General features: G+C 39.7%; 1 protein-coding gene across 2 annotated transcripts in view; it reads left to right on the top strand.

Moving 5' to 3' along the window:
* RASEF (RAS and EF-hand domain containing) overlaps positions 1-21,866 on the top strand; it is a 90,181-nt gene extending 68,315 nt beyond the window's left edge. The window contains exons 10-17 of one of the 2 annotated variants that reach the window (XM_081519397.1): positions 5,232-5,466; positions 5,783-5,920; positions 6,037-6,184; positions 7,590-7,671; positions 9,119-9,233; positions 12,827-12,946; positions 16,045-16,121; positions 21,486-21,866. In XM_081519397.1, coding sequence (XP_081375523.1) covers positions 5,232-5,466; positions 5,783-5,920; positions 6,037-6,184; positions 7,590-7,671; positions 9,119-9,233; positions 12,827-12,946; positions 16,045-16,121; positions 21,486-21,591 — 1,021 coding nt within the window. In that variant the 3' untranslated portion in view covers positions 21,592-21,866. Of the gene's footprint in view, positions 1-5,231; positions 5,467-5,782; positions 5,921-6,036; positions 6,185-7,589; positions 7,672-9,118; positions 9,234-12,826; positions 12,979-16,044; positions 16,122-21,485 lie in introns of both variants that reach the window. The other variant, XM_081519405.1, reaches the window with a different exon arrangement.
* Positions 21,867-22,582: the final 716 nt, after the last annotated feature.

Genomic DNA, 22,582 nt, shown 5'->3' with positions numbered 1-22,582 from the left:
AGCTGATTCTCTGAAAAGATAAAATTGATAAACCTTTAGCCAGATTCATCCAAAAAGAGAGGATCCAAATCAATAAAGTCAGAAATGAAAAAGGAAACGTTATAGCCAACACCACAGAAATACAAAGGATTATAAGAGACTACTACAAACAACTATATGCCAATAATGTGAGCAATCTAAAAGAAATGGACAAATTCTTAGAAAGGTACAGTCTCCCAAGAATGAATTAGGAAGAAATAGAAAATATGAACAGAACAATTACCAGTAATTAAATTGAATTAGTAATTTTAAAACTCCCAACAAACAAAAGTCCAGGACCAGATAGCTTCAGAGGTGAATTCTGCCCAACATTTAGAGAGGAGTTAGCAATTATCTTTCTCAAATTAGTCCAAAAAATTGCAGAGGAAAAAAAAAAATTGCAGAGGAGGGAATACTTCCAAACTCATCCTATGAGACCCCCATCACCCTGATACCAAAACCAGACAAAGGTATCACTAAAAAAGAATTATAGGCCAATATAACTGATAAACATAGATGCAAAAAAATCTTCAACAAAATATTAGCAAACCAAATCCAACAATACACTGAAAGGCTCATACATCATGATCAAGTGGAATTTATCCTAGGGATGCAAGGATTTTTCTGTTTCAATGTGATATACCACATTAACAAGTTGAAGAATGAAAACCATATGATCATCTCAATAGATAAAGGAAAAGCCTTTGACAAAATTCAGCATCCATTTATGATTTGAAAAACTTTCCAAAAAGTGTGCATAGAGGAAACATACCTCAAAATAATAAAGGCCATATATGATGGACCCACAGCTAATATCATACTCAACATGAAAAACTGAAAGCATTCCTCTAAAATCAGGAACAAGGCAAGGAAGCCCACTCTTGCCACTTTTATTCAGCATGATTTTGGAAGTCCTATCCATAGCACTCAGAGAAGAGAAAGAACCAAAGGAATTCAAATTGAAAGGAAGAAGTGAAACTTACTGTTTGCAGATGACATGAAACTATACACAGAAAATCCTGAAGATGCTACCAGAAAACTGTTAGGTTCATCAATGAATTTGGTAAAGTTCCAGGATACAAAATTAATATATAAATTAATTTTGTATTAATTTAACAAGTCTGTTGCATTTTTATACACTAACAGTGAACTATCAGAAATTGAGATATTTTCATTTACCATCTCATCAAAAAGAATACAGAGAAGGCAATGGCACCCCCACTCCAGTACTCTTGCCTGGAAAATCCCATGGACGGAGGAGCCTGGTAGGCTGCAGTCCATGGGGTCGCTAAGAGTCAGACACAACTGAGCTACTTCACTTTCACTTTTCACTTTCATGCATTGGAGAAGGAAATGGCAACCCACTCCAGTGTTCTTGCCTGGAGAATCTCAGGGACGGCGGAGCCTGGTGGGCTGCTGTCTGTGGGGTGGCACAGAGTCGGACACGACTGAAGCGACTTAGCAGCAGCAGCAAAAAGAATAAGATACCTAGGAATAAACCTACATAAGGAAGTAAAAGACTTGTCTTGGAAAACTATAAGACAGGGATCTCCAACCCAAGTCTGTAGCCTGTTAGGAACCAAGCTGCACAAAAGAAGTAAGTGGCAGGGGAGCAAGTGAAGCTTCATCTGTATTTATAGCCACTCCCATCACTCACATTACTGCCTGAGCTCTGCCTCCTGTCAGATCAGCAGCGGCATTAGATTCTCATAGGAGTATGAACCCTAACCCTAAAGTCAAGGCAAAATATCCTGAGGTTGCCACAAAATAGAAATAAAGTGCACAATAAATGTAGTGTGCTTGAATCATCCCTAAACTATACCTCCCACCTGGTCCCTGGAAAAATTGTCTTCCAATGAAACCAGTCCCTGGTACCAAAAGATTGGTGATTACTGCTATAAGACACCAATGAAGGAAATTGAGAATGACACAAATAGATGGAAACATATACTGTGTTCTTGGATTGGAAGAATTAATTTTGTTAAAATGACCATACTGTCCAGTGCAATCTACAGTCAGTATAATCCCTAACAGTGTAATCCTTAACGAAATACCAAAGGCACTTTTCACAGAACTAGAACAAATAATTTTAAAATTTGTGTGGAAACACAGGGCACCCTGAATAGCCAACATCATCTTGAAAAAGAATATCAGAGCTGGAGGAATCATACTCACAGACTTCAGACTATGCTACAAAGCTACAGTCATCAAAACAGACACATACATAGATCAGTGGAATAGGATAGAGAATCCAGAAATAAATCCATGCACTTATGGTCAATAAATCTATTACAAGGAGGCAAGTATATACAATGAAGAAAACACAGTATCTTCAGTAGCTGTCCTGGGAAAACCAGATAGCTTTATGTAAAAGAATGAAATTAGAACATTCTCTAACACTATACACAAAAATAAACTCAAAATGGATTAAAGACCTAAGTGTAACATCAGGTACCATAAAACTCATAGAGGAAAATGTAAGCAGAACACTCTGATATAAATCATGGAATAGTTTTTAGATCTGTCCCCTAAAACAACAGAAATAAAAGCAAAAACAAATGGGACCTAATTAAACTTACAAGCTTTTACACAGCAAAAGAAACTATGAGAAAATCAAAGACAACCCACTGAATGGCAGAAAATATTTGGAAATGATATGACTGATAAGGGGTTAATATCAACATACACAAACAACTCATACAACTCAACATCAAAAAAGCAAACAACTGATTTAAAAAATTGGCAGAAGAACTGAATAGACATTTTTCTAAAGAGGATGCTAGTGGCCAATAGGCATATGAGAAGATGCTCAACATCACTAATTATCAGGGAAATTCAAATCAAAACCACAATAAGGTATCACCTCACACCTGTCAGAATGGGTAGCATCAAAAAGAACACAAATAACAAATGTTGGTGAGTATGCAAAGAAAAGGGAACTCTCTTACACTGTTAGTGGAAATGTAAATTGGTTGCAACCACTGTGGAAAACAGTATAGAGGTTTCTCAAAAAACTAAAAATGGAACTATAATATGACCCAGCAATTCCACTTCTAGGTATGTATCTGAGAAAACAACAAATTCTAAAAGATACATGCAGCCCAATGTTCATAATAGCATTACAATAGCCACAATATGTAAGCAACCTAAGTGTCCGTCAGCAGATGAATGGATAAAAAGGATGTAGTGTGTATATATACAGTGAAATACAACTCGTCCATTTAAAAAAAGGAATGAAATTTTTTGCCATTTGCAGCAACATGGATAGACTTGGAGGGCATTATGCTAAGTGAAATAAATCAGACAGAGAAAGACAAATATTGTATGATTTCTCTTATATGTGGAATCTAAAAAATGCAACAAACTAGTGAATATAACAAAAAAGAAGCAGGCTTACAGATATAGAGAACCGACTAATAGCTACTAGTGGGGAGGGGAGGAAGGAGCAATATAGTGATAGGGTAGTAAAAGGTACAAACTATTAGGCATAAAAAAAGCTATAAGGATATATTATACAATGCAGGGAATATAGCCAATATTTTATAATAACTACAAATGGAGTATATAACCTTTAGAAATTGTGAATCACTGTATTCTGTGCCTATAATTTATATAATAGTATACATCAACTATATTTCACCTAAAATTTTTTAATCAAAAGCATCTTGTAAATTTAATTTTATTTATTGCTTTTGTGTCCTTATTGATTTTAGGTTGTATATTTTTTTTAGTTTTGTGTTTTTTCTAAGAACTCTAAAATATATAATAACTTGTGTTATATTTTTACGTATATAATTGTAATGAAAATATTCTTCAGGCAGAAAGACTAGTTTACTTTTGAAAGGGTATGTATATTAGTTGAGTTTGAAAAAATCTGATCTATACCTATATTTTTAATTTAGATTCTGTATGAAGGTGGCTTTTCAATCAGGATTTTTTTCTCTGTCATTCCTAATCAGAAATACAAATAGGTTAAAAAAAAATGTTCTGACTAATCAAACCATGGAGCTGATTTTGTACTATATTATAATGAAATGGTTTCTTTAGGTTCCTTACAGCTTGACCTAAAATCAGTGTCAGAAGGAGAGTTTCATAAACGATGAGACAAATAAAAAAAATGTACACACATTTAGCTAAGCAGATTGAGATATGGTATGAAATTCCTGTCCCAAGAGAAAGACTTAATAACTGAGCAACATATTTACAGAAAGTTAGGTGATTAAATTACCTTTTTAGTTAATTTTAAACATTTGCTAATGATACAAAAATATTTTTGACTTCTCAGGTTTATATGGCTTATATTTCTGTAAAGATTACCCTTTCTTGTCTAAGAATATTCATCTGAGAATATTTCTCATATCTGGAGATCTGTGTTTCCTTCCCATTTCCTTTCTGATGATATCATATATGCCAAGTGGCTAGTATGGTTCCCAATGTGTAATAGGGACTAAATAAGTTGTTACTCTTGCTGTATTTCAATATAAACTTAGATACTTATGGGAATCAAATGGAAAAGCAAAGTAAAATGAGAAAATGAACATTTATAAAATATTGGAGTTTTGCAAGTGCAAAGATCCATAGAAGTCAGGATTTCTAGTTTTTCTATGGTGCACCTTCTTAGGGAACCCCTCCCATCAGAGTCTTTCCAGACATGTCAACACTTAGTGGCAGAAAACTCATCTCATATGCCAAACCATTCCAGGATCATACATTTCTAATTGCCTGTCATTTTTCACCATGTTGATTAGAGATGTGACTCCCGGAAAAGTTTATCAGTTGGCCCTTAGTGTCAACTCTTCCGAGTATTTGAGGAGAGAAGAAACAATTACAACTTAAGCCAAGTGCACTGAATCATTTCTCAGACCGGAGGGTTGTAAGTCTCAAGTCACAATAGAGATATTATCCAGAAATGAACACACTGTTCAGAATATGCTCCAACCACTTTAGAATAATAAGGAAGGTGATTTTTTTAAATGACTTCCTTTATTAAATGTTTGTCTTGACTTAAATGTCTTTATCTTAATCGATTGTTGCATAGAATGAACAGTTTCTTTGAGTTTTTTATTTTCCCTGATGCTTAATCATGGAATACATTATAGCTCTTGGTAAGAACAAAAATATTGGTCTTGATTGCATTGCTGTCTGATTCCATTGCTGTGTCATCTTGAGCATCACCAGCCCTCAGGTATAGCAGTCCTCTCCTTTATTACCAGGTCATCCCGCTCTTCCTACATGGATGAGGACTGTGACTCGCTGGCCCTCTGTGATCCCATGCAGAGGATGAATTGTGATGTTGACAGCCTGCCCGAGAGCTGCTTCGACAGTGGCTTGTCTACCCTGCGAGATTCCAACGAGTATGACTCGGAGGTGGAGTACAAGCACCAGAGGGGATTCCAGAGGTCGCACGGCATGCAAGAGAGCTTTGGGGGTGATGCTTCGGACACGGACGTAAGCCCCGAAGTCACTGCTTCAAGTCCTAAGCCTGCTCTTTTTTCCACAGAAATACATATCCCACCCTGTTTGAGCTTTACCTGTCATGGGCATTGTTTTAAAGGTTATACATGTGAAACATAGTTGGGAGAACATTTTTCTCTACCAAGTTAGGGAAAAAGGAAAACAGATTTCTTTTTGTGGCCACTCTGTTCCCTAACAGCATTGACTGTTGATTCAGCAGCATATTTTTCTTCTTTTTATTTCACAATGTATATGTGTAATGAAAGACTTTCTTTGTTTTTTAATGACCAACTTGAAAAAAAAAAAACAGGTTCCTGATATAAGGGATGAAGAGACATATGGCTCAGAAGGTGTGGCTTCCATCCTGGACTGGAAGCCCCCGGGATCTGCTAGTGAAGGCAGCGTCATTAGCTCCTCAAGAAAGCCCATCTCCGCACTTTCACCACAGGTACGTGGTTTCAGAGACACTTCTCTTCATGAACACTCTTCATTTTCATGTCATATAACTTACTAGGAAGAAAGTGGGCACTGCCTTTGTCACCCACTGTGGCTTCCTTCCCCTAGACAGACATGGTGGATGACAGCCATAAATCTTCCAGCTCACAGAAGGCTTACAAGATTGTGCTGGCCGGGGACGCAGCAGTGGGGAAGTCGAGTTTCCTCATGAGACTTTGCAAGAATGAATTTCGAGGAAATACAAGTGCTACCCTGGGTACGGTTCTTTTTCAGAGGATAATGGGAAAATGACCTTCTTTAGGTTGATTCTGTTTTCTTTAGGGATTATATTCACAGACCCACAGATGTCTCTCTTTTCCCTTTGTATAATACATATGTACATATGTGTGTCAGTGCTCACATGTCCTTCTCTATAGAATAGTCCTCTGCTTTGGCCAAGGCCTAAATTTGGGAAAGGAAGACTAACAAGGGACTGAGGTATCAGCTTACCCAGTGAGATCAACCAAACCGAGTTTAACGCCAGAGGTGACGGATTCATCTATTCAGCAAGCGCTTCTGGAGTCCTACTGTGAGCCACATACTATTATAGGCACTGCTTAGTCGCTTAGTTGTATCCAACTCTTTGAGACTCCACGGACTGCAGCTGCCAGGCTCCTCTGTCCATGGGGATTCTCCAGGCAAGAGAATCAGATTGCAGCCAGATTCTTCACTGACTGAGCCACCAGTGAAGCCCTACAGGCACCACAGATACACAGTAAACAAAGTCAACTAGATCCCAGCCCACAAAGAGGGAAATGGATGAGAAACACATTTTAAAAAGCAAGGTTTGGGAGAAGTGCCCTTTGGCACAGGGTGCCCAGGGAAAGCCTTTCTGATCAGGTGTCACTTGATGTTGATAAAGTGATCTTACTGATGGCCAGTTTGTCATCATGGTCAGAATTATAGCTGAGTGTATGTTCCCTCCCCTCCCTCAAAATGGAACACATGAATAATACCTCTCAGAACAAGGAAAAGTAGTCTCCTCATTTCCACATTTGCATAATAATCAGTAAAAGGAGTTGAAGATATGGAAATTATCATTTATTATTATTCTTTATCTAAAGAACTCTTATTTTGATAACCAGAAACCCTAAAACAGATTGGTTACCCTCTTCACAACGGATCTCTTTGTAAATTTATGGTACTGTTATAACCCTTCAAACCCTTCAAGTTAACAAAGCTGAAAGTTCACTTCAATTTGAGTCATAAAAGCCTAATATTTGGTTCAGTTGCTAGAGCACCTGGCATATATACACACCATATACATGTACTTATATACATATGCATGCACACATGGATATACCTGCATATATACATAGGCATATTTGTGTGCATGCACACACATAAAACTGAGTCCATCTAATTACATGAACACAGAACATAGATTTTCCTTTTGTCCACAGATTAAATCCTTCCCCAAGCCAGCCAACCTGTGATGTGCCTGTGTGGTCTGGCTTATAATTAGTATGTGAAGGTCAGTCTCATTGAAGCCCAGGTTCTTTCCTCTGTCTCGCTGAACTTCACCTTATTGGCTTTTGTCTCATCTAAAGAGGGCTTGAAAAGTAAAATCCAATGGAATTATTTACATAATGTTCTCCATGTTCTCTTACATTCTTTTTCAGGAGTTGATTTTCAAATGAAAATGCTCATTGTAGATGGAGAACGGACAGTACTGCAGCTGTGGGATACAGCTGGCCAGGAGAGGCAAGTGCTTTCCCCAGTGCTTTGAATGCTGCTGGGGTTTGCATGGACAAGCCTTGTAGGACATTCGGTGTCTTTTGTGCTCATGATAATATAGGTCTGATATAGTGTTAGAATTTTAAGAATGCTCGCTTTTTTCCACGTCCTTTCCTTCTTCACTCTTCCATCATCAGTCATGTGAGTCCCTCTAAGCTCCCTTTGAACTGGTGACCCATTGGGGAAAAGAGAGTGCCCTTTCCTAATGAGAGAATGTCGGTGAGGCAGCACTCCTGAAAGTGGCAACAGTATGAGGAGCTGGGGAGCTGGGGCACCAGAGAAGATGGAGAAGAGGACCTGTCAGCTCCTCTGTTCAAGGGCAGAGACACAAACTAAATAGCAGAGTTGCATATGGTGACAGACAGTACCCTCTCTTTCTTTCATCACTGATGGACAGAAGTGTCAAGCATAGGTCTTAATCTTATCTAACTCTTTGGGAACAGTCTGAATCTGGTTGTGCAGCAAAAAAGTTTGGGGGTACCTGCAAGCCTGTGTAACGGGGCACCACTTGGGGTATTCAGATTCAACAATGAACAGACACACACAAATACCTGCCCACACGGAGCTCATATTTTCTAGCAGCATTTTAAAAATGTGTGGTTGACAGGGCCCTATTTAAGATCTGCAAAATATACTTGGTTGAGTTAGGACATATAGGTTGAGGTGTGCTCTTCCCCTGGGAAGCCCCCCACACCCCATGTGTGTACCCTGTGGTGTTCCACATGGTTGGGTCTTCTTCCAGCCACCCACAGTACTCCCTACCCACCACCCAAAAAATAATTTTGCTCAGATGTGCCTCTCCTTCCATATTTCTCTGTGTCCCACACCTGGGTTCCAGTAGCCTGTTGCTGGGGCTGACATTTTTAGAAGTTATGCTCTCAACCTTGTCCTGACTATGCGCTGAGCTTTGTAGACTTTCTTGAGATTGTTTGGTGGAGAAAATGATTGACTTTTCTAAATCACTAGTGCAGATTCTTCTGTTATCTTTCACGAGGTCATTCTAGGCCTCTGAGATGACTATTTCACAGTAATACATTGCCATTAGATTCTTCTCAATTGGGCTTGGTTTTTCTTTTTAATATTTTTATTTATTTATTTGCTGCATCAGGTTTTAGTTGTGTCATGCAGGATCTTTCGTTGCAGCACACAGACACTCTAGTTCTGGCACAAGGGGTTAGCAGTTTCACTCAGGCTTAGTTATTCTGAGGCATGTGGGATCTTAGTTCCCTGACTAGGGACCGAACCTGCATCCCCCACATTGCAAAGCAGATTCTTAACCACTGGACCACCAGGGTAGTCCAAAGCTTGCTTTAAAGATGAGGGGGGAAAAAAAGTGAGCATAAAAGAGATGAAGAATGAGGCAACACCAAACTGACTGGCTGATTAGAACTGTTACCTTCATGCTTTTTTCCAGATTCAGAAGCATTGCCAAGTCTTACTTCAGAAGAGCAGATGGTGTTTTGCTGCTGTATGATGTTACGTGTGAGAAAAGCTTTCTTAATGTACGAGAGTGGGTAGATATGATTGAGGTAAGAAATCAAAACAGACAACAAAAAAATTACATGGGAGAGTTATAGGCTGGATCTCAGGAAATGCTGTTTCTCTTCTTTGTAAAAATGAACTCAGAAACCATTGATCCAGGCTCTCAGAAAGAACTGGATATGGGAGGCAGGGTTCCTAATAGTACTTAGCAGCACTGGTCTCCTCCTTAGTAGCAGGCCAGTGCCCACAGAACCAAGGACACTAATAAAGTGAGCTTCTGAGTGGTGGTGGGAGTGGGGTGAGTCCTGGGTTTTAATATGATCAGAACCCGATTGGCAGCAAGTGAAAATCCAGACAACCCAATGAAAAGCAGTTCTCACAAACAAGTGGGTGATGGAGCTGGGTGTGTAGTGTGACTGGAGGTGTAATAGGGGCTTCCACATGTGCTAGATGTATAGGTGAAAGCACACCAACACGTGTGCTATAAGTATAGGTGAAATACCATCACCACCTAGCACCACCTGGTCCAAATTCTATAGGAACTGTGTTCTCAGCCTTATTCTGATAGAGATTTTGGTCTTTACATGCCCAAGGTACTACTAACATACTAACTGGTATTTTAAACATGTGGTTACTATCTATGCTTTCTTTTGCTCAAATGAGATGGTATCTTTCATCTGAGGAGCTTTCATATCCTTTGTTTCATGGTCAGTAATTTTTTAAAGTAGGAAACTATTTTGACCATAGTTAATGTGCTACCAACAATTATTAATCACCATAAAACTACAGTTCAAGCCATGATTCAGCGTAGTCTCTTGGGAAAAAAAAACAAACCTAGTGGCCAATACAATTTTTCAAGTATGTCTATGATCTATAATTTTTAACAGGCATTAAGTGCAGTGGTGGCTGAACAGAGAACTGATTGCTGTCTGATCTCAAGTCAGCCTCTAGATTCTTCAGTTGGGCCTGTTTCATACCCTGTAAAATACCAAAATGTTCTCTAACTAAAGATGTAAGAAATGACTGACTGAAAAATGACAATAAGACTCAATGATAAATATGCATTTTGCTCAACTGAAAAATCATGACTTAAAATTATATATACACCAAAAGTATGTTGACATTTATATAGTATTTTTATTTCACAAAATTTTCTATATGTTATATTCACCTCTGTCACGTATCTGAGAAAGGAAATAAATGTAATGTTGTTCTCACTTTTTATGAGAAACCTGAGGCATAGAAAGTACATGACACTGGCTTTTAGTCATTTAGAGGTTGGAGTGGAAGGGGGAATTAGACCTCCTGATTCAACACTGGTGGTTCTTTTGATGAAGCTCCAGAATGAGCATCAGGTTAAGAAAAACTCCTCCAATATCAAGAAAGGATCTCCAAGGTAGTTAGTGCATAGAGGAGAGGCATCTACTCAAGGGAACAGATGAAGCTCTGGGGAGACCAACAAGAGAAGAATGGATAATCCCAAACTCATACACACAGATATTTAAGATCTGTAGCAAAACTGTTTCTTGTTGAAACTTTTGGACTTGATCTCCCTTTTAAGACTTTGGATTATACTCAAGACAAGGAGGCACAAAAGGCAGGGTCAGCCATAGGGTTGAAAAAGCCCTATGTGACTCGTTATGGCCTGTGCCAGGTGCCCTACTGCCATAATTTGCTAGATAAGTAAGCATCTACTTGCAGTAAGGGATTCATTTAGCTATTGGTGTTACCCTTCATAGGGTTGGAAAAGGGAGAAAACTGTATTCAAGATGAAATATTGAATTTGTTACTGGCGAAAAAAATGAGATGCCACTTGGCATTTGACTTTGACTTATCTCAGTGAGTCTTCACCATGGCTCACCTTTTCTCATTTGGGGAAATTCTGTTGGGACAGTTTATATGGCCACTATAATATGGGTCAGAACTAACAGTGAGCTGGTTCAGATGTGTGAAAGGATTGGGAAGTAGTAGAGTGTCAGTGGTGAATGGACCCTCTGAATTAATAATTAATATACTCTAATTGAAAACCACTGGGTTAGAAAATTTTAAAATTATGGCTGTTTACCTGTCATGAATAATTTGTTGATTGGATATTTGGGTAAAAGTTGAATGGAGACACTTGAGACGTGAGATCTCTTTCCGACTTTTACACATTCATAAATATTTTGGGCATCCCTGTTTTCTGCATGTATTGGCAGTATATCCATTAAAAAAAAAAAAAAAAGGCCCTACCCTTTGGAGCTTGTATTCTAGTTAGGGAGATGTAAAAGGCAACCAACATAAATAAATAAAATGAATGATAGGAAGTGCTAGGTGTAGAAACAAAACAAGGCCAGGATAAACGGCCTTATGGTGAGGCAGTGTGCTGGAGGTAGTGCAGTCAGGCTGGTCAGACCAGGAGGTCATATTTGAGTCAAGACTTGAAGGAGGTGGCTTTACTTACCCATGTGGCTTTGAGAAGTCATTTAGATGCTCAGATTCTTGGCTGGCTTAAGTGAATATTTGATTAATGGCTTCCATATGATTCTGAGCAGTTCCCCACAGAATGCAATTACTTAACACATTAATGGGTGGGGTGTCTAGTCTAGGGAAGGGCTTTTCATTTCCTTCTCCCCTTTGCGTTTACTTCACTCTGATGCATTCCATTGGAGGAAAATGGGCAGAAGAGAAAGGAAGTATAATTTTATTTTCAAGGCTCATTTTTGATGCTATATGAGGTGTGGCACCAAAGTGGGTGAGCACCTGGCTGTGTTTAGGCACCGCAAAGAGTCATTTCCCCACATGTCAGTCACCACTGCTGCTTCACTTGCTTAGGAGCCAAAAGGCTGTTTTTCTAGTCACGCAGTCTTCTGTTATCATAGCCTGCTGAGGGGGGCTTACTGACCCCTTCATTTCACAGACAGGGAAATGGAGTCAGAAACAGGAAGAGACTTGCTGGATTTCAGGCAGTCATAGCCGGGGAGCAGCCAGGTGGTGGGAGGGGTGGAGTCTCAAACTCACTTCTGCCTCTCACATCTTCCAGTCAGCCAGCCAGCCCCTCTGTGAAGGCCCCGACAGTGTGTGCATGCTAATTGGGGAGCATTATCCTGAGAAACTGGTACTTTGAATGATTGCTCATTGACTCCTCACAAGAAATATGTTGATCTTTAAGGCCTTTGTATTTTGCTTTTGTTGTAAGCCAGATAGCAGTGAGTGTGGAACTTTCAGACTCCTTTTTTGTCCCCTCATAGCTGAGGGAATATTTGTGTGTTTTGTACCTGGGATAATGAAGCCAGCTTGTTATCACCTCTGTTTGGAGTGAAAATTATAGCAAATTATGTGAGCACTACAGCTAAATATAACTCTAGGTCATGCCTCTTGAGTTTGTATCAGTTTCTGTAGTGGCAAGGATGATGCAGTCAGTTTGGACCTCGGCCCTCACCCTTACAACATCTTATTTAACCTCTCTGAGTTTCAGTGTTCTGGTTTGGAAATGGGGGAAAGTTTGTCCCCTTTTAGAGATATTTTGAAGTTTAAAGATATTGTCTGTACACCATGTGGCATACAAGGGGCATTCAGAAATGGCAGCTGCTGTTGTCATCATCCTCATAACTTGTCCAGTGTTTCATATATGCACCATTTTTTCTTTTCTTCATGGTAGGATGCAGCCCATGAGAGCATTCCTATCATGTTGGTAGGAAACAAGGCTGATCTTCGTGACGCTGCTGAAGCAGAGGGACAAAAATGTGTCCCAGGGTACTTTGGAGAAAAACTGGCCATGGTAAGAGTAAGAGTGGGTCCAAACTGGAAGGGGTCTTTCACTTTTTTCTACGTGTGCTGAAAAGGGTGTTTGACAAACCTCCACTCTGTTTGATGGGTCTTCTGTCCTTACACAGAATTCCCAGTGCCCCCCATCCACCCCGTGAATGTAAATAATAACACCAAGAATTAAATCCCTTGTGGGGGTAAAGCAATCATGTGATCATTTTCCCCACTGAGTATCAGTGACAAAGAGGAGGCAAAATTCTCCTGTCTTCTTCCTCACTCTTCCCCAGTTCCTGGAATCCTCCTCTAGTCCTGGGATCCAGGTAAAGGAATAAGAATGGGTGTCCTGTTTTGAAAAGTTGGCTTTGGTTCCAGAGGGTCACTGTGCCAAGGGGCAGCAGATGATCCAGTGTGTCACCTGGGTGACAGGGTGAAGAGAATTGGTAGACATGTTCTTTTTTCTAAGATTTGTACTCAGTTGGAATAGTATAAAATTATTCTTGGTTATGCATTTGTATAAGGAATGGGCCTCATTTCTGTTCAGATTACTATTGTGGGCAGTGCTTATTCTCTCATCCCTGTCATTGTGTCACAATGCTTCGTGGCTCTCTTATGACTTGTTTAACCCGAACAAGGAATCAGATGGCCCTTGGGTCAAATAAGTTCTTTCCATAACAGTCTGATTTGACATAGCTATCATTGTTGTCTGTCATCATCAATGAAAAGACTGCTCTATAACATAAACAAGTGAACTTTAAAAAGAAGTTTCAATTTCCCTATTTTAATTTGGAATTGTTTCTTATTTTAAATGTAATAACTGTGAGCCAAATATGATAACATTAAAACTAGGCAATGAAATACAGACAAGATCCATTCAACGCATATTTAATTGTATTTACCATGTGAAAAGTACTTTATTGTGAGTGGAGCAAAGGGTAGAGAACAAAAGAGACTATCCTTGCCCTCACATAGTTTACTGTCTAGGGGAGACAGACATTAAACCTATGTAATCCACTCGTCCCCCTAGAAAGCCATCACTCCTGGCCGCATGGCAACTTTATTCCTTCTCTACAATTTCTTATCGATTCCCCAAGGTTTGCTACTTATTATGCATCTCATGTTCACCACCCTCCTGCATCCTCAAAGGCCATCTCTATTTCACCCGATTACATCCTGACTATGAAATTCAGCAGCAGCACTACCCATTTCTACTAGAAATAAGATTCATTTGGGGAATGATTCTAGCATTTCTATGGATTGAGAGGGTCATGAGTAAAGATTTCACAGTAGCCTTTCCCCATTGTTTGGTTGTTCCCTTTCTCCCTTCTCCAGAGTATCCATCACATCCTCTCCCAGTCCCACACAGGAACCAGGTAAACCACACCTGGCCCCACAGCACACACAGTTCTCTTTTCCTAAAGGAGTTGTCTCCAGCTTGTTAGACAAAGACACGTTTCATCAATTACAATTGTGGCAAGTGCCATGCTGGAAAAATACATGTCAAGAGGTTTTGTAATAGGAATTCCTAATGCTGACTTTTTCAGAGTTAGGAAACACTTAATCTTAACTTCAAGGAAGGGTTACCTAAAAATCGAAAAGATAGGTAAAAGTCAGCCTGGTGAAGTGGGTTACTAAGGATATAGGATAACCTAGGTAGTGGTAACAACAGGTGCAAAGGTCCCGAAAGTGAAAGTCACTCAGTTGTGTCCGACTCTTTGTGACCCCATGGACTGTCAGTCCATGGAATTCTCCAGGCCAGAATACTGGAGTGGATAGCCTTCCCTTCTCCAGGGGATCTTCCCAACCCAGGTATCAAACCCAGGTGTCCCGCATTGCAGTCGGATTCTTTACCCACTGAGCCACAAGGGAAGCCCGCAAAGGTCCTGAGGTGGGAGGAAATTTGGAGCATTGGAGAAATAGAGGGATGGCCGAGTAACTTGAGCATTGTTAGGAAGAGTGGCCACTGGCAGAACTGGGAGGTTGGCTGGGGCCCCATACAAGCATACCTAGGCCTTTTCGACCAGGTAAGCATTTCAGTATTGCTTGTGAGGGATGGGAAACATCAGAAGGTCTGAAGAAGAAGAGTGATAACAATCAATGACTGTATGTGTAACCACTGGGAGGTTAAATAATAGAGGACTAGAAAATGTCCATTGGTTTTAGGAACACAAAGGCTGCTGAATCTCAATAGAAAAGGATGATAGGGTGAAGAGGGCTGGCCTAAAGGAGACATACTTCTGATGGACATTTAATTCCTGTGTGGTTACCTTAAGCTATCATTTTTATCTCTCTCAAGCTATTTGATAGAGGACATTTGGTGGCATGTGTGACTCTTGGATATAAGAACCTTAAACTATGAAATTTTGTATAGTGGGATGGGTTTTTTTTGGGGGGGGATACAAAATAAAAATTCTCTGATTGGGTGGAATATTATTCAGCCATTAAAAATGAAATAATACCATTTGCAGCAACATGGATGGACCTAGAGAGCATCATACTGAGTGAAGTAAGTCAGACAGAGGAGAAAAATTGTATGATATCCCTTATATGTGGATTCTATACAAATGAACTTACTTAAAAAACAAAAACAGACTCACAAACTTTGAGAAGGAACTTATGGTTGCCAGGGGGAAGGTTGGGGGAAAGGGATAGTTAGGGAGTTTGGGATGGACATGTACACACTGCTATATTTAAAATGGATAACGAGCAAGAACCTACTGTATAGCACATGAAACTCTGCTCAGTGTTATGTGGCAGCCTGGATGAGACAGGGATTTGAGGGAGAGTGGATACATGTATGTGTATGGCTGAGTCCCTTTGCTATTCACTTGAAACTATCACAACATTGTTTGTTAACTGGATATACCCTAATAAAAAATAAAAAGGTTTTTTAAAAAAATTCTTTTGACTAGGAACTGTTACTGGAATAACTAGGCTCAAACGTGTTTTTTTTTAAAGTCTTGAAACTTTGAATCTAATTACTTAACTATTATTTTTAGCATACTCAACAGGGGAATATTTTTATTTTATTGATTTTAAAAGTGAACATTCCAGGAAACCTAATCAAAGCCTTCATTTAATTGTATATATATGTATATATATGTTTTTTTACAGACCTATGGGGCATTATTTTGTGAAACAAGCGCCAAAGATGGTTCAAATATAGTGGAAGCGGTTCTCCATCTTGCTCGGTAAAGTTTTGCCTTATATTTGGAAAACTGAATGTAGGATTGAATTTTCACATAGCTGCTGCATGTGTCAAATATATTGATATTGACCATAAAGTGAATCTATATTGGGGAACACTGTCTTATATTTCAGTAGTAGTTGGAGAAACAGTTTTTGAAAAAACTGGTAATGCTGCTTGTTCCCCGTGAACACTGGGAAAATACCTCTACTGCCAAACAAAAGCAGGTGCATCTAAGGTGTCAATGACATTTCTGCAGAATGTCACCACAAAGCTAACAGCTGACGTGTATGAATCATTTCCAGGAACCAGATTTTAAACACAAGAGACCATTATGAATATAACTACTATGACATTTTCCATGGTAAAGGAAAAAAATTTCACAAAGCAAATTGTATATCATGCCAGTTGGAAGCACTTTGTTTACACTATTACCCAGGTAATTTTTAAGCTTAGACAATGGTGTTAATAATAAATAACATTTTGGGATGTGGATTAGAATGAAAACTGCATCATTGAGGAACTTGGATTTAACTGTATTTCAATCTTTGCAGTATTCTTAGGAAGTAGCAGTGTTTTCTGTTCGACTTATTTCTTCTGCTAGTTTTCTGCCACAAGTGAAAAGATGATTCTTTACTGGTCTAACAGTTTAAATATTAAAAAAAAAAAAAGAATATAAAAATGTGCATTATCAAAATCCAGCCAATGAACTTTAACTGCTGACAAAGCAAAACCACTTTAGGCATGTAATTCTTTTTCTGATCATTTGTGAGATTCTGGTTTTATAAGAATCTTAACTTTAGTAGAATAAAGGGCTCACCACTACCTTCACCTCATGTAGGAGGTGCTACATTGCTGCCCCAGAGCAGGAAAGGAAGCTGCAGGTAAGGCGCTCTGCGTGGCTGAGGGCTTCTGCCCAGCACGCTGGAGGAGTGTAGTGTCAGGGGGCTCAAAGTCCAATCTTAAATCTGCCCCAAACAGCTGTGGAGTCTTGACCAAGTCCGGCATTTCTAATCTGTAAAATGAGGGAAGGGGCTAAAGAAAATGATCCCTAAGGCTTTCTAGTCCTGACAGCCTATGATTCCATAGATAAAGTGTGTTGAGTCAGCCTAGCAGCCACCCTGTTTACAATGTAGCTTTACTTAAAACAGCTATGTGCAGAAGCATTTTGATAACAAGGTTACTTCTTGTGAATCACTCATCAAAGAGCTTCCTAAATTGTTGTTGAGACTTCTAGGTTAGTTATGTTAACAATATGTTAAATAGAAAAATTATAAATAAAGCAAATCTGTAGAGCCTTTAATTTGCTTTATACGATGTCATCTGATTGTTTGTCAAAGTACCAAGTCTTAAATGAAAATGGTTTAGTTTCCACCAGTAAGATTACTTTAAAAAGTTTTACAGCCTTCAAAATGTTGTGTATAATGCAAAACATTAAGTTCTTGACTTGATCTCATAAGATAGTTCCCATAATTCCATTTCATACCATGTCATGTCTTAAAACCTGAACTAGAAAAGTTTATGGATTTGCACTGTCGGAAACAGTGTTTGTTTTTAAAGGGAGACCGTAAGTGTTTGGTTAACAAACTGAACTCCTTTGCCGTTTCTTGAAAAACCTCTCAATTCTAGGAAAAGTCGTTCCTAGAAATTCAGTTTCCCTGTAGGGCTGACAGGACGTTCATTCCAGCTACTGTCCATCAGTAAGTCAGTCTGCCACCACTAGAGCCACAGTGTTTAAACATTTTGCAATAGATTCAAGTACAGCAGGCATCAAATTGGTCAATGGCCTGAAATTTGAGAAAAACATAAAAAGCTCAGGCTGATGTATCAGTTTAGCACCGTTGCTGAGCCCACTGGGTGTAAATCTGTCCGTAAGACTGATTCATTTAAAATGCTGTTAAGCATATGGCAGTTTTGGGTGAGGTAATTTAGTTTTCCCAGCCTTAAACCTGTTTTTGGAGAAGGAAATGGCAACCCACTCCAGTATTCTTGCCTGGAGAATCCTAGGGACGGCGGAGCCTGGTGGGCTGCCGTCTATGGGGTCGCACAGAGTCGGACACGACTGAAGCGACTTAGCAGCAAACCTGTTTTAGATGTTTGAAATTGTATTTTCCTGATTCCCTTAAAGTGGGAGTGCCTGCATTTTGAGTAGATTTAAGGAAACTGAAGGCCAAGTGAAAAATACAGGTATCTGTTTTTCTCCCTTAATATTTGCTTTCAAGGTTCAGTAATGTGTGATTATAATTGTTATGCGTGCTCAGCATGAAGGCTTTGTAGAGATATCAGGGTAAGTAAGATAGGCTGTGCAATGTAAAATTAGAGGAAAAAAAAAGAAAAATATGACCAGGCAGCCATATGATACGTAGTTGATAGGGGCCTGTTGGACCTCCCAGAAGAGAGAGATGTGAGTTGTCTTGTGAAGATGCTGTGTTTACTATACCCATTGTACAGATAAGAAAACTGAGAATTAGAATGCTTTATCAGCTTGCTCAAAGTGACACAGCTACTAAGTGGCAAAATTAGGACTTTGCACTACTCTGCATCTCTGATTTGCCTTTTAAATACTGGCAATCTCAGGATTCTATTCTGCACTCTCTTGCTCTTACTTTCTCTGCCTAATGTCTTCCATCCCCATGGTTCCTAAAACTGTGTCTAGAAGGTGACTTCCAACTTCTATATTTTTAACTCGCATTTTTTTTAACTGCCATCTTTTTTAAAATTCCACGTTCCCACCCACCAACAAATGGAAATTCCATAGGTCTGACTGACCCAACATAGCTAAATCCTAATGTGTTTTCTATAAAATTGTTCTTCACTCTATACTCCCCTTTTCAGGAAACTATTAACATTATAATAAAAAAAAATAGTAACCTGGAGTCAGTCTTGACTCCTTCCTCTTTCTTCATCATCTGCCTCTACTGGGTTCTGGGGCCCTAATGATTCAGTGACCTCTCTGCACTTTTTCTTCAATCTGTCCATATTCCTTCTCTAATCAGGGTGATCTTTGTAAATAAAAATCCAATTAATACTGTCCTGCTTGCACCCCACATTGGTGTCCGACCTACAGCAAAGAACCCAGTCTCTTTTAGCAAGTGGCTAACAGTCCCCTAGAGCCAGATATCACCTCCCTTTCTGTTTGCATCTCTTCTTGCTTCCCAAATGAATGATAATCTCTAGACACAGCAAACTTTGCCTCCAGTCATGGCCAGGTTCTTTTATTCTTCTTTGTCTCTGTGCAAGCTGTTCCCTGAACCTGGAACCTCCCTTCCTCATTAAATGAATTCCTATCCTGCCAGTAGGTCGGCTCCACTGTGCTTGTGTGTTAGCAGCTTTCAGGACCTGCTAACAATTTCTTTAGAAGATATCTGGCTCTCTCTTAGAGCTCACTAGTTGAGGATCCCAGAGCCTGGCATAAGTCGGACACTTGTTGAATGACCAGTGGTTAAGATTTTGCACTTGGAAGCTGTATTAGTTTTCTGTTGTCACTGTAACAAATTCCTACTAACCTAGTGGTTTAAGCAATACAAATATAGTTCAGGAGGTCATAAATCTGAATCAGGTATTATAGGGTGTTATGGGTTGAACTGTGTAACCTCCTTCTTTTCCTGAGTCTTTGTTTCCTCATCTGTGAAGACAGTGATGCTCACCTGTCATGTGACAGTGTGTGTGTTGTGTGTATTAAATAAGGACTACGTGAAAACATGTAGCATAGCATTTATTAACTGGTCTTCAGCAAGAACTAGTTTCCCTTTTCTTTCCTACTCATGGTGCAGTGGTTTTCAAAGGTTAGCACATCAGCTCCTTCTGGGGCTATGCTGACCAGTTTAGTGGCCACTATCCACTGGAAGTGTGGTTATCCAAGCTGAGATGTGCTAGGTGTATTAAATAAATACTGGGTTTTGAAGTCAGTATAAAAATTGTAAAGTACCTCATGAATATTTTTATTGGTAACATGCTGAAGTGATAGTATTGTGGTAATACCAAGTTGATTAAAATATATTAATGAAATTAATTTCACCTATTTCTCTTTACACTTTGTACTGTGGCTGCTAAAAATTTTTAAATTACATATATGAATTACATTCTATTAAATAGCACTTCTGCGCTGGGAACATGCCAGTTCCCAGGATCTGGGAACAAAGCACACAAAATGTAGTCCCTGGAACAATACCAACTTTTATTTTCTGAAATTATCAGAAGAGACTGGATCTCACTGGAGGGGCCTTGACTGCTCTCCCTCGCGTGTTTCATGCATTTGCGGTCATGGACACGGACTGTGGCTGGGTCTGCTATGTGTTGCCAAGGTGCTCCTTCCTGTGGCATCTCAGCCCCCAGGACCTCTCTGCTGTTCTGTATCCAGTGAGGAGCCCTCAGCCTCTTACATGGCCGCTCAAAATGATCAGGCCTTATTAATGCCTCATGTGGAAGTGCCAGCACACCATTCCCTCACCATTCCATTGGTCTGAGCGGTCACAGAGCCGGTCCTGACCATGGGAGAGCGGCACAAGCTTCATTCACCACTACTGGCGGAATGCCAGACACTGACAGGGAAGGTGGAATTCTCTGGAGCTATCTTGGGGACAAGCTGTCACACACTCCTCACCACATGACATTTCCATTCAGCTTGTCTAAGGTGGGACTTCAGAATGTGTGTATTTCACAAGCATCCCCAGGGGTAGGAGACTTCCTGAGGGGGCTTTCACAGGATCATGGAGATCTTTGGTGCAGTGTTGCCTCTGTTAATTCTAAAAGAAATTTAGAAAGAGACAAAAGGATTTTTTGGATTTTAACCATCTGCTGTTATCTCCATGATCAAGTATTATTACAAAATGGTTATAAAGCCATCATTGTGTTTGTTAATGTTAAGCATTAGCTGGGGGTGGAAGCTAGGTTCCAGAGTCCTAAGGAATGAGCTGTGCGTCTGGCAGACTATATACCATGCCTAACCACAGGAGAGAGCAACAGTAGTCTGTGTGCATGTGAGTGTGTGCACATGTGTGTATGCACCTGAGTATGTGTTTCTGTGTACATGCATGAGTGTGTAGCCTACTGTTCAGAATGCAGATGGCTGGAGCTCACCTGCATGGTTGCAATCCAAGTTCTGCCACTTCTTCAGCTGTGAGACCTAAGGGAAATTTCTTAACGTTTTTTGTTTGCCTTCATTTTCTAACATATAAAATGGGACACAGTAAAATCATAAAGCTGTGAGGATTAAATGTCAACACCTACAAAGCATTTAGCACCCTGTCTGGATGGCACACAGCAAGTGCTTAGCAGTGAAGTTTTATTTCTACCTTGTTGTTTATGGTTCTATTTTATACCTCAGTAATCTCCTTCTCTGTCTGTATGTCTCTCTTTCTCTCTCCAGGGAAGTGAAAAAAAGAACTGATGAGGATGACAGCAAATCCATTACCAATCTGAGTGGCACTAGTTCCAAAAAGTCAACCCAGATGAAGAACTGTTGCAATGGTTAACTCCAAAACATCCTCAGCCCACGAAGCCTTCATTCCCAGAGTACTCAATGTACGTGACTTATTTGCTTCTTACATGAAGTGGTACATCCTACAGACACTTGCGTGGAGAGTTACAGTGTGGGGAATCTGAACTGTGTTCTCGGGTCCCTCGAGAACCTCAGCTCTTTTTTGCTGTTTCAATGAGTGATTTGGGCCCCCTAGTTAAATATGCCTGACTTATCTTTAGAAAGTCTTTTTATGCTCAGATCAAAGCTATAAAAGAAATTCATGTTCGATGCATGAGACAAATGCTCAGGGCCGGGGCAATGGGATGACCCAGAGGGATGGGATGGGGAGGGAGGTGGGTGGGGGGTCCAGGAAGGGGAACACATGTAAAGAAAAAAAAAAAGAAATTCACTGACATAATTAGATTCATGTGGTAGATAACCAATGACATTTACTTCCAATATTCAGTACTGTTGGGTTGGCCACAAAGTTCGTTCAGGTTTTTCTAGATTTTACAGGAAACCCCAAACAAACTTTTTGGCCAACCCAATAGAAAACTAGTAAAAGGGGGTTACCATCCTACCTTTGCGGTAAACTAGCCTTCTGGTCTTGAACCTGTCACCAACCCACATTAGATCCATTTCCTCATCTGTAAAAAAGCAGCTGGGCCTTTCAGGCCTCGGCTCTCTCAGCTCTGTAGCTCTTTAAGGACTGAGAAGGAGATTGTGATGGCCCACGGTTTATAAGGACTCTGGGCGTTCATCTTTTTAAATATTTAAGTATCAATTTTTCTCACTTACTGTACAAGGACAGAATTTAATTGAGAAAAAATGGTAATATTTTATGCTCCAGTGGAGATAGAAAAATCTATTGTTTTATATATAAAGAAAACATTTGGGGGACAAAAATAGTTTGTATATTAAAGAGGGTGTTTTATAATCTCAGAATACTTATAAAGACCATGGTTTGAATTCACTGCTAAAAATTCTAACGAAAAATATAAAGC

Source organism: Giraffa tippelskirchi, chromosome 1, assembly GCF_054371585.1.
Source record: "Giraffa tippelskirchi isolate mGirTip1 chromosome 1, T2T-mGirTip1v1.2.pri, whole genome shotgun sequence".
NCBI lineage: Eukaryota > Metazoa > Chordata > Mammalia > Artiodactyla > Giraffidae > Giraffa > Giraffa tippelskirchi.
This window is presented reverse-complemented; position numbering and strand designations above follow the sequence as displayed.